This window comes from Anopheles coustani, chromosome 2 (genome assembly GCF_943734705.1).
Source record: "Anopheles coustani chromosome 2, idAnoCousDA_361_x.2, whole genome shotgun sequence".
NCBI classification, from domain to species: Eukaryota; Metazoa; Arthropoda; class Insecta; order Diptera; family Culicidae; genus Anopheles; species Anopheles coustani.
In genome coordinates, this window is record NC_071289.1 from 24,513,285 (window position 1) to 24,524,327 (window position 11,043).

Below are 11,043 nucleotides of genomic sequence, written 5' to 3' on the forward strand. Positions count from 1 at the left end.
AAGCGAAGCGAAGAAGAGCACACCTCCGCTCTCTTCGGGTGGAAGAGCACGTCTCTCTTTGCGGCGGAAGAGCGGAGCGGCACCGTCATTGGACCGAAGGAGAGAGAGGGAGAGTGTATATGTGTTGTTGTTCGTTTCGCATTGACAAAGCGCAGCGCTGGCTGCGTACGTGCGAGCGTTCTATAATGGCTGCGTGTTTTGTTGTTATTATGTCATTTTTTGGGGGTTTTCTCGGGGAAAGGGAATTTCAGTAAAAAGTACAATTTGTGCCACCATCGGTTGGTGTTTTGGCTTCCTCTATAAATCAGCATCTCCTGCAAAGAGAGGTGCATACGGACCGAATCATCTCCGCACATTTTCGACACCATCTTTTTCACCACCCCTGTACAAAAAAGGCGGCACCAAAAAAAGCGTAATCGTCTGCGTGTGCGGTTAATATCCAAACGTTGCGTTCTCCGAGAGCGGAGCGGAGCGCGTTGCCTCGCGGGGAGAGCGCGGACCACCTTCGACAAAATGTCCGCCGCATCGCGTCGTCCACCATTTGAGGGGGAAAGGCGTCGTAATAAAAAAAAAACATGATCATTTCACCGTCGCACCACCAAACCGCTCCCGGCGCGAAAAATGGAAAACCACAGGAGGAAGGGTGCGGCACATTACTGACCGATGAATTCACCGGCCCGGAACCGGGCAAGGGGTTGCGTACCCGGTTCCATCATCACCATCATCATCATCATGGCGCCTCGTAGGAGGTGAAGGTTAGCACATGTTGGTGTTGCATTTTTAATATGCCGGCTTCGCTTTTGCCGCATGTGTATCGCGATGGCGACCCGCGGGTCTGGATCGAAGCAAGCTCTTTTTTGTATATTGGCGGTAAAAAGAATAAAATCGGAGCACCCCTACGGAAGGGGCAAACACAGCAGAAAGAAAACCTCCATCCCTTGGATAGCAAACCGAACTCGCTCCTCGCGCTCGGACGCTTATGCTCACTGTGTTATGCTCTCTTTTTTAGCGGAAAAGAAAAAATGATGCAAAATCGTTGGACCGGCTTTTTTTTTGCTTACCGGTGCCCCCTTAACACCACCCCACCGGAGAGGGTGTAACCTACCTCCAAATTGTGGTTTCGCCTGCTTTGTTTGTTTGGTTTCTACAAACACTCCACCACCGCAGGGCTTCGAACCAATGCCGATCGGCGCAGGCATTTAAACTTGTTCAAGGCGTTATGGCCTGTCTAACCCAACACCATTTTTTTGTTTCCATTTGTTTTATGAAAAAGAAAAAAATACACAAAAATAACGGAAGAGAAAGGTCGAGTTTTCTCGTACGAGCACCTTTTTCTTCCGCAAGGTTTGATCCCTCGAAGGTACCGGCACAAGGATGAGCACGCTTGCGCAATTCGAATCATTGGCCACGTGCATGCCTCGACCGTTACACAGGACGGCTAGGAAGGACACAAAGAGAATAGCAAGCGATGGAGCGAAAAAAAACCCTCAACCACCACTAACCGGCTAAATGCACAACGAGCGCACCAGCCAACTTTCTCTGTATCCTGTTGGTGTTTTCCTTTTTTCCCCTACCTGCCATCAACTTTCGGTGGCAATTGTTTTTTTCATCACCGCTTCACCTGCTTTGCGCTCGTCCCGCGTCCTCAGGAGTCCTTGATGTCCTTTGACGGAACCCGGGGGCAGCGACCAGGAAAAAAAGGTCCTTGGTTATCATCCCATTTTCATTGCCAGCATAAGGGCACCCCGTGCATGAGTGTGTGGGTGTATGTAGATTTTCCAAAAGGGGACTCGGGGGAGATGGTTTATGTGCCCGTTTTACCTCGTTTTCCGCCTGTTCTTTCCTACTTTTAGCTCGCTTGTTTCGCATTCCGCACGATCAAACCGCGACCTTACCAATTCGACGCGTCAGGTACCGTTATCGCTTTTAGGAAGGCTGATAAAGGGAAAAAAAACAAGGGAAATCACGCAAGCGGAAGTAAGCGGCAAAGGATTTTCCACCGTCTGGCGTCGGAAAGATGACTGATGATGGGATATGCTTTTTTTCTTGTACCTTTTCCACCCGGGCGGTGAAGATGCGTGCGAACCTTTTAACCTTCAAGCATAAATAAAGGATGGACACCCGCCTCCCTGCTTGGGGGAGGCAAAAATGGGTAACATCTGTTTTTGGGGGTAACTTCATGGCTTTATCGTGTTGTTGTTTTTTTTTTTGGCTCAGACCCAGGTTTGGCTTCGATTAATTGAATTCTGTTTGTCAGTGCAAACAGTGGTTTGAGAAAAGAAGCTGAATAATCTGATAATTAAACATTCTATAATCATGGAAGCAGCGGCACAAATTTCGAAGAAGAAAACTAAACAATTTGTTGCAAGAACAACACTCGTAAAGTTATTTTATGCCCACGGTCAAATCGATGAGAAACTGAAAATATGTAAACTTTTAATCGATGATAAGTAAAGAAAAATCATATTATACAGTACCTTAAAATCTGCTTACCTCGTCCATTATTGCCTTGTTTTATCTATTCATTATTTCAATATCGAACAAATCATAATGCTTCCTGCTGCCGCCGATGTAACGAACCGCTATTCGGAAACCCTGCGTGGGCTGGGAAAATCCAACGGAAGTGTGTGAAAAAATCGATATCGTAAATGATTTTCCAGCTGTTGTACCACCGCCAGACACCGTCAGGGGCCTGTTATGAAGGAAGTAGAGAACATTGCGTGAGAGTGAGAGAGAAAGTCGCAGTCCTATGGACGCGGGTAGGATAGAAGATGTGTAAAAAAGAAAAAAAACGAAAAAAGAAGGGTGTGACAGTGTCCTTGCGCCGGGAGAAGAATACAAAAAGAACACAACAATAACTATTATGATTTTGCTTCCTTAAAATGTTAAATTTGCTTTAATAGAACAATCACAAATAATCCAAATCGCACTCAAGATTTATTATTAGCAAAGTAAACTGCCGGAAGGATATGAATTTTTCTTTCCACATGATAAACGGTCTGAACGTAACATTTGTAGTGCTCTGCCGCAATGAAAGTACGCAGCCAACTTGAAACTAGGATGGTTGTTGTCCCAGATATTACTGCCTACTTTACACAAACTTGTTTATGCAGCGAATTACCATTTTACTTGCTTCATTTTAATCTTAACAGATTCGTGAAAGAAAAATTCGTTTGTTATGAAAATATAGTTTATTTGTAGCACAATTATAGCCTATTAAATAGAGAAAATAAAGGTTAACACCAACAGAATACTGCCGCGTTGGGAGCAAAGTATTATTTATATACACAGCATTACATTTAAGATCTTCCCTAATCATCAGAGAACGAGGAATAGTGTCAAGAGCGTTGTATCACCTTCATCCGGTCAGTCGATTAGTGGGTGTACCTCCCACTACGTCGTACCCTTTTCAGCGCCATCCTGAAGCAACCCTTTGGTGGCGGCCAAGAGATCAGTGTTTTGTTGTAAGATTTTGTGTAAATCTTTGATTTGGTTGTACATGTTCTGCGGTTTAGGGAAAGAAGGTAAAAAAGGATTAAAAATTACCATAAGAACGAGAACCCGGTGGTATGTTCGACTGCCTATTAAAAACCGTACCATAAAACACAGCAGCTTATACTGATTGTGGCGTGCGGTCGATCCTTTATCTCCCGTGTTCGCCGTACCATCGCCTACCGTTGGGATTGTTGGTGGCACCATGGACTTATTGGCTGCGATCGTTGTCGATACCTCGCCATCGGTGCTGATTTCCTCCTTCAGGTCCTCCCGGTGCTGCTTGAGCTGATCGCGCGCGTCATACATTGCGTCCACGTACGCCCCGACGTCTTTCAGCAAGAACTGCGTCTGTAGGAATATCGTCTGCGCTTTCTTGTACCAGTCGGCCAGGCACTCGGCTTCCTGCTCGACCGCCTGACGGACGGCATCGTTCAGTAGGGCCTTCAGGCGCTTGCCCGTTTCCGCGATCTTCACCTTCTCCAGCACGTGGAACTGTTCGTCGTTGTAGGTGAGGGCACGGGTTGCCCGGTCGCGCAGCATGTGCTGCCAGGAGTCGCGTAGTCGATCGACGAGCGATTTGGCTTTCTCGCTGTCGCGGTTCTTGTTGGGCGTTCGAAGCGCCCGGTAGCCCGAGTTCCACTCGCGTACGAGCGACTCCTCTTTTACGAAGCGCGCGTAGAGCTGATGGATCGGCTCGGAGACGCGCTGGAACTCGGACTTTTGCTTCTCGTAGGTGGCCAGAATACCCGTCGCTACCTTTTGATATGTTTCATGCTGAAAGGTGCAGAGATAAAAAAAAACGTTTCATATTGATTACTTTTACATTGTTGCTCTCCATTTCAAGTGGCCGCACAGGCTTCAGAAAACTTAATGTTCTTTTAGAATCGATAAGAAGATAACGTATCTATTCAACAACTATCTTACGAAATCCAAATTTGGCTTTTAATATCAATTTGCTATACCGTTAATAGATTAAAAAAATGCATAATAAATCAGATTTATCTTTTTCTGAATCTTGTGTAATACGCGTAGCCATGAATAAACATGAACTTTCTTGTTTTGACCTTGACTTTGTTTTGTTAAAAATTATCATAATAAAAACTGCAAATGGTGAAGAAAATTCGTGGAACAAAAATTATACATACAAAGAAACATGCAAGTGGTCTAAGTAAGCACCGATAGCTTACTATGATTGGGTTTGGCGTCAAAGTAGTTTGAACGATAAATACGACGTACAACAAAAACGATAGGAAGCTTTTGGAGTGCCTTCTAGATGCTACTTTTAATTGCCCCTATCATCAACATATCATACTTACATTGGAAGCGGCCACTTCGAACATTTTTCCAAGCTCACAGATAAGCCCCTCTATTTCCTCCAGGTGATGAGTTCGCCTAAAAATACGAAACAAATCGTCAAAAGTTGAAACAAATAAGGTCATGGAGGATAGTTTTAAATTAACTGCACCATACTTCAAAAGATTCACCAGCAGTCCACTAAGGAATCCGGAAAACTGATGTACGGCTTTGTTCATCAGTGTGTCCAGCAGGGACAGGTTCTCGACCCGGCGCTTACACTCGTGGCCAACGCTGCAGGCCACCTTCGCCAGACTGGCATCATTTTCGACCGAAATTCCGTTCGGGAATGTAGGAAACTTTGGCAAATCCCACTCACTCGGCAGGATTACGTTGTAGTTTTCGATGTTGAACAGCATCACGGGGTTGATGGGATCGGTGGGAGGGTATCCGCGTGCTGAAGGAAGGTAAAATGCAGAAAGATTGCATCAGACAATGTTTTCGTTTAATGATTTTCGTCACATTCTTACCGCTGGTGTTGGCATCAACCTTCCTCTCGAAGAGCTCATTTTCCAGGAGTAGCAACTGCGACGGCTGCGGAACGTCCGTCTGGGCAAGGATATGCTCGCGGAGGTGGACAAATGTTTGCTCCGGTTCCATGTACACCTCAATCGAGGTCGCTCGATTCACGTAGAAGATGTGCAGTACCGTTTTGTTGAGAATGTTTTGTACCTCGAAGAAAAACTTATCGAACGACCACATGCGTCCCTGACTCTCCTCCAGCAGGCCCGCCAGCAGGGGTGTGACGAGATATTTTAGACCCTCCTTTAGCTGGCAGTGGGCCGGCAGCGTCTTCGCCCACTCGATTGGGCCGTTTTCACTCGTTTGCGTGCCCGAGATGACGCCCGGTGCTTTCTTCGTGGTGATGTGGTACATCGTTTCCTTGTTCTTGCGGCCACCGTACGGACGGAATGGAAGGTTTCCGGTCGCCACATGGTACAACGTAACGCCGATCGACCAAAGATCGACGTTTGCCGTAAAGCTTCGATTGATGGACTTCCGGAGTACAGCCCGTTCGTACATGTCCGGATGAAGGTACTCCTCCGTTCCGTACAGTGAGGCGAACTGCTGATTCTCACCGAGCTCACGGGCCGCACCAAAGTCGGTCAACTTGTAGATGGTTTGGCCGTCCTCCGAGATGTACTTCATGATGTTTCCCGGCTTCAGATCACGGTGCACCAGGTTATTGTCCCGCAGGTGCTTCATACCGGCCGACAGGTGCTCCAGTACGAGCAGAAACTCACGCTGCGGCAAACCGTACGTGTTTTCCGGATCGTCCAGAATGTTAAACAAACTGCCCCCGGTGCACAGCTCCATCACGATCACCTTTCCCCGGCCCTCCTGGTCATCTTCGATGTCCAGCAGCTTGACGATGTTGTTGTGATTCACCTTCCGCAGCACCTCGAACTCTCGCATCTGCACATCCGGAGGGCGCATGTGGCTGAGCTGGTTGAACGTCTTCACGGCCACCGGTTCTCCGTTGTGTTTGTTCACCCCCTGGAAGACGGCCCCCGTAGCTCCCTTGCCCAGTACGCTGGTCGTGCACCAGACGTAGTTCATCGATCCACGCAGGAACGAATTCATCTTGGCAACCTTCGAGACGGCACAGGAATGTTTCACATACAACTGGTGGTAAATCTGCTATCTGCTCGCGGTAGTTTGCTGTTTTCCACTGTCGAACTCCTACTGAATGTACACTGAAAACCAACGCAGTTGTTTGCTGCTTTCATCTAATCACCGATGCGTATGCAGTTTCGTCAAGATTTGCAACAACTTTCCAGAAGACGATTAGTACCTCTACAAAAACAAACTGAAGTTGTGCTGAGGCAGTGGTCTACTAGTCAATGACATAAAAATATGTTTAAACACCTTTATCCACCGATATTTTCAAGTAGATCTTTAAATTGAAAAAACCTAACTGGTATCAACAAATTGGTCAATATTTCAGAACGAAAAGTGAGATTTGGTGAGTGAAAACTTGAATTTTCAATATGCTTGTTTTGCGTTATACACGTTTCTGATAGATCACGGCCTAAGGACGTTGCTGTCATTAAGCTAAGGTTGCTACATACAGCGGTTTGTTTGTGATAAGAAATTAAAATGAAACTCTCTTTGTTAATAAATAATACAAGGAAATTGAAGCTGAAACTGGTGACCTATTTTAATCAATTTTTTTTAAATTTTACCACAGATCTAAACCTGCGTAAAAAACGTTTCTTTTCAGGTCACCAAATGCTACAGTCACCTTGTGCTTGTTGTGATGCTGTCAATATTGTCAGCGGCTGTTTGTTTATGTTTCCCCGTTTGCACCTTCTTCTCACGCACGCACTCCCGTTTCTGTTTATCGCTAGTGCAAGGAATAGTTGCGTGGAATGCACGCAGACTGACTCAAATCTCAGCGGAACTCGGTAGTGCTCTGGTTTTTTTTCACGCACGGAATTAACCAGTTCGTAGCGCAAGAGCTGACGTCAATATTGCTCAGCTTTGGGAATGCTCTGTGCCGTGCAAGCGCCCCGATAGAAAAAACAGGGAGCCTGCATTCCGTTTCTCGTGAAGAGGGCTTATTGTTGGCTACACTGCTCGTTGCTTTGTCCCACCCAACCCCTGTTTGGGCGGCTCGTTTCGTTTATTTAATCCAATTAGTGCGACGTTGATAGCGTTTGTTTGCCGTACAGGGGGAAAGACGGCGATAGCAGTTGCAAGTTGTTGGCGTGACAAATTTTGCGGAAGTACCGTCTGGTCTACTTTGATAAAACAAGTGCTCGGGGAAGGTAGCATTCGCGTGGCATCTGGGAACGGCACACAAACGCAATGGAACATCACGGGACGGATTTTCATCGAAGCTCGAATTCCTTGGATTCCGATTCGAAATCCAGCTCACTGAATTCCAAACACGGGATGGACACTATCGTAAGTGCGCCTACGAGTGGCTTCCAGTGCAAATAATTAACGAAATTGTTGTTCCATATGGTTTTTAGGTAGCAAACGAGTCCGGTTTCACTTACCTGTCGGGAGAAAACATGCAGGACCGGAAGAACGATGTGTCCTACATCTGCCCGTACAGTGGGCCAGCGATCGGTACACTCACGATCACAAACTACCGGCTGCACTTCCGCTCGCAACCGGCGTCCGACAAGGATCCGGTCATTGTAGTCGATTGCCCGCTCGGTGCGGTTAGTCGCATCGAGAAGGTGGGCGGTGCTAGTTCACGGGGTGAAAATTCGTACGGAATCGACATTTTTTGCAAGGACATGCGCAACCTGCGGTTCGCGCATAAGCAGGAAAACCATTCCCGCCGGACGGTGTTCGAGAAGCTGCAGCTGTACGCGTTCCCGCGCGCCAACGAGGGCCATCTGTTTGCATTCAACTATCGGGAAAAGTTTACCGAGGACGGGTGGACGGTGTACGAGCCGGTTGCCGAATTGCGCCGTATGGGTGTGAACAGTGCGAACAACGATACGTGGCGCATAACGCGCCTGAACGAAGGGTACGAAATCTGCGACAGCTACCCGTCGGTGTGGGCCGTTCCGAAGACGGCGAAGGATGACCTGCTGAAGCAGGTGGCAGCGTTTCGGTCCCGCAACCGACTGCCGGTACTGTGCTGGATCCATCCGAAATCGCTGGCCACCATCACGCGCTGCTCGCAGCCCCTGGTCGGGGTTGGCGGGAAGCGTAGCGAGGCCGACGAAACCTACATCAATCTGATCATGGAAGCGAACGCACAGTCGGACAAGCTGTCGATCATCGATGCGCGGCCGAGTGCGAACGCGATCGCCAACAAGGCAAAAGGCGGTGGGTACGAGTCGGAAGATGCCTACAAAAACGTGGAGTTGACGTTCCTGGACATCCACAACATACACGTGATGCGCGAGAGCCTGCGAAAATTGAAGGAAATTTGTTTCCCGGCCAACGATGACCACAAGTGGCTGTCGGCGGTCGAGGGTACGCTTTGGCTGAAGCACATCAAGTGTATTCTGAGTGGAGCGGTGCGGATTGTCGATCGGGTGAGTACGATAAGGGCCACAGTGAGGAATGAGTCCCATGGGGATTGGATAGGGCAGTATCAGTGATTGATTGGGAGTATCGAACATTTGCAATACGCAATGGACACCGTGTTGTTGATGAATTGCTTTTGAAATTTTATTTGCTTAGCACTTACTTCACGAGCACAAACAGTAATTTGTGCACCGAGGAACAGTTCTTTTTGCTATTATCCGCGGTAATAGTTTTTTTTCGTATAAATTTCTAACATTATCGAAATATTGGACTGTAGACCGTTAAAATTGATTGATTCAAATAATTATATATTTATAATCGGGTACAATTTATCGATAAATCAAAAGAATCGATGACTGGATGTTATCGAGCCGCAAACAATAACAATAATCGTGTGTACGAACACTTGTTCGATAATGCTTTTTTTGAAGCTTACTCTTTTTAAACCGAATGGATACGTAATTAATATGTTACTATTAGTTTTTGTTGAATCAACTTTTTTAATACATTCGCTTCGAATCAAATAGCTCAAGAAGTGCGGAGAATGACGTAGTAGGTATTGACTGGAACGCTTTCGTTTTTGATAGCCAATATTTTTAAAACAGAAATGGATCAAATATTAATTTAAAAGCGTTTGGGAATTCTTTTTACAATCGTACTTTATAGTTGAATTGGGTAAGAACACTTCAGTTCCTTCGACTGCATTCTAGAATAAGCTAGTTGAGTTTTCGTAAAGTGATACAAGCGGAATTCAGATAAATAATGAATGCTTGAAGTGTCACACATTCATAAACAAACAATTATAGTATTCCTCGATTTGTAGGTTCTATAATCTTGACTAAAATCTATAATACTTTCTATTTACTTGACCTTTGGTAACAGATTGAAAATATGCGAATGTCCGTGGTGGTGCACTGTTCCGACGGATGGGATCGCACATCACAACTCACGGCTTTGTCGATGTTGCTGCTTGACCCTTACTATCGAACGCTGAAGGGCTTCGAGGTGCTGATCGAGAAAGAGTGGCTTAGCTTTGGACATAAGTTCGAACAGGTAATAAACAATTGGTGTTCGTTATGAAGCAGTTAGTTAATTGCTCGGGGTTGATTTGTTATTTTTCAGCGCATCGGTCACGGTGATAATCATCATTCGGACGCCGATCGTTCGCCGGTGTTCCTGCAGTTCATCGACTGTGTGTGGCAGATATCGAAACAGTTCCCGCATGCGCTCGAATTCAACGAATACTTTCTCATCACGATCCTGGACCATCTGTACTCCTGCCGGTTTGGGACCTTCCTCTACAACACCGAGCGTGAACGGGTCACGAATGGTAAGGATTCATAATCTTTTTTAAGTTTTGCGTAGGGAAATGAATCACTTCAAACGGTCCATTTACAGACCTGAAAAATCGCACCGTATCACTCTGGTCGTTCATCAATTCCTCGCACGAGGAGTACCGTAATCCACTGTACGGTGGGTTGAGCAACTATTTGACCTCGATGCCGGTGCAGACCGTCCTGCGACCGGTAGTCAGCATGCGCCACATTCGCCTCTGGAAAGGGCTCTACTGTCGTTGGAATCCTAGCATGCGGCAGCAGGATCCGATCTACCAGCGAACGCGCGAACTGCTAGCCCTGCAGGCGGAACTGATACGCCAGCTCGAAGACTGTCGAACGGAACGTGCGCTAAACTAGTCCGTGCGATTGTGTTCCGGAGTGTTGATGCTGAAGGCATGGCGATGACTTTCGAACCCATTCTGCGTTTGGCTGCGTATGAAAGGTAGATTTAAATGTGGCAGTACTATAGAGAACCTTCCCATTTATGTTGTTATTCGTTAAATGATAATCAAACAAATGTAACCGTTCAGTTCGCCACGAACAAAAAATATTATTATCCTGTATTTGATTGCCGTTCGCGAAAGGTAAGCAATACTGTATTATTATAAAACTTTTCCATTTAAAATAACTTACTTTGCGTGAATTTGTTAGTTTTCGAATATCTCACATTCTGCAAAGCCAGTATAATATGTATTAGTGACTTCCAGCGTCCTAGTATGACGGTATGAAATGAAATGATTAATGTTTAATTGTTTAATATATCATTCGTTAATCGCAACCTATACTTCGTTTCAATATGTTATATTCGTCTAATAAATCGATAAAGACAATTGTTTCTCATACAAATAAATCTGGAATAAAA

At 46.0% G+C, this 11,043-nt stretch overlaps 2 protein-coding genes across 2 annotated transcripts; one reads left to right on the forward strand and one right to left on the reverse strand.

Moving 5' to 3' along the window:
- Nucleotides 1-3,178: 3,178 nt before the first annotated feature.
- On the reverse strand, nt 3,179-6,633 carry LOC131262591 (inhibitor of nuclear factor kappa-B kinase subunit epsilon). Its single transcript, XM_058264635.1, has 5 exons — nt 5,319-6,633; nt 4,966-5,245; nt 4,812-4,887; nt 3,598-4,269; nt 3,179-3,504 (listed from the first exon to the last, which is right to left on the reverse strand). The coding sequence occupies exons 1-5, from the start codon at nt 6,430-6,432 to the stop codon at nt 3,394-3,396; spliced, it is 2,253 nt and encodes a 750-aa protein (XP_058120618.1). The 5' UTR covers nt 6,433-6,633; the 3' UTR covers nt 3,179-3,393.
- A 655-nt stretch (nt 6,634-7,288) lies between these two features.
- Nucleotides 7,289-11,040, forward strand: LOC131262764 (myotubularin-related protein 2). The gene is made up of 5 exons (XM_058264834.1): nt 7,289-7,758; nt 7,827-8,852; nt 9,727-9,897; nt 9,967-10,174; nt 10,243-11,040. The coding sequence occupies exons 1-5, from the start codon at nt 7,660-7,662 to the stop codon at nt 10,536-10,538; spliced, it is 1,800 nt and encodes a 599-aa protein (XP_058120817.1). The 5' UTR covers nt 7,289-7,659; the 3' UTR covers nt 10,539-11,040.
- Nucleotides 11,041-11,043: the final 3 nt, after the last annotated feature.

What these genes read in the sequence shown, in the direction of transcription:
- LOC131262591 (XM_058264635.1), bottom strand. Translation starts at nt 6,432, where the DNA reads ATGAATTCGTTCCTGCGTGGATCGATGAACTACGTCTGGTGCACGACC. An exon ending in GGTTGATGCCAACACCAGCG is followed by an intron (nt 5,246 to 5,318) that starts GTAAGAATGTGA and finishes ACCTTCCTTCAG; the next exon opens with CACGCGGATACCCTCCCACC. An exon ending in CTGCTGGTGAATCTTTTGAA is followed by an intron (nt 4,888 to 4,965) that starts GTATGGTGCAGT and finishes TCGTATTTTTAG; the next exon opens with GCGAACTCATCACCTGGAGG.
- LOC131262764 (XM_058264834.1), top strand. Translation starts at nt 7,660, where the DNA reads ATGGAACATCACGGGACGGATTTTCATCGAAGCTCGAATTCCTTGGAT. An exon ending in AACACGGGATGGACACTATC is followed by an intron (nt 7,759 to 7,826) that starts GTAAGTGCGCCT and finishes TATGGTTTTTAG; the next exon opens with GTAGCAAACGAGTCCGGTTT. An exon ending in TTGGACATAAGTTCGAACAG is followed by an intron (nt 9,898 to 9,966) that starts GTAATAAACAAT and finishes GTTATTTTTCAG; the next exon opens with CGCATCGGTCACGGTGATAA.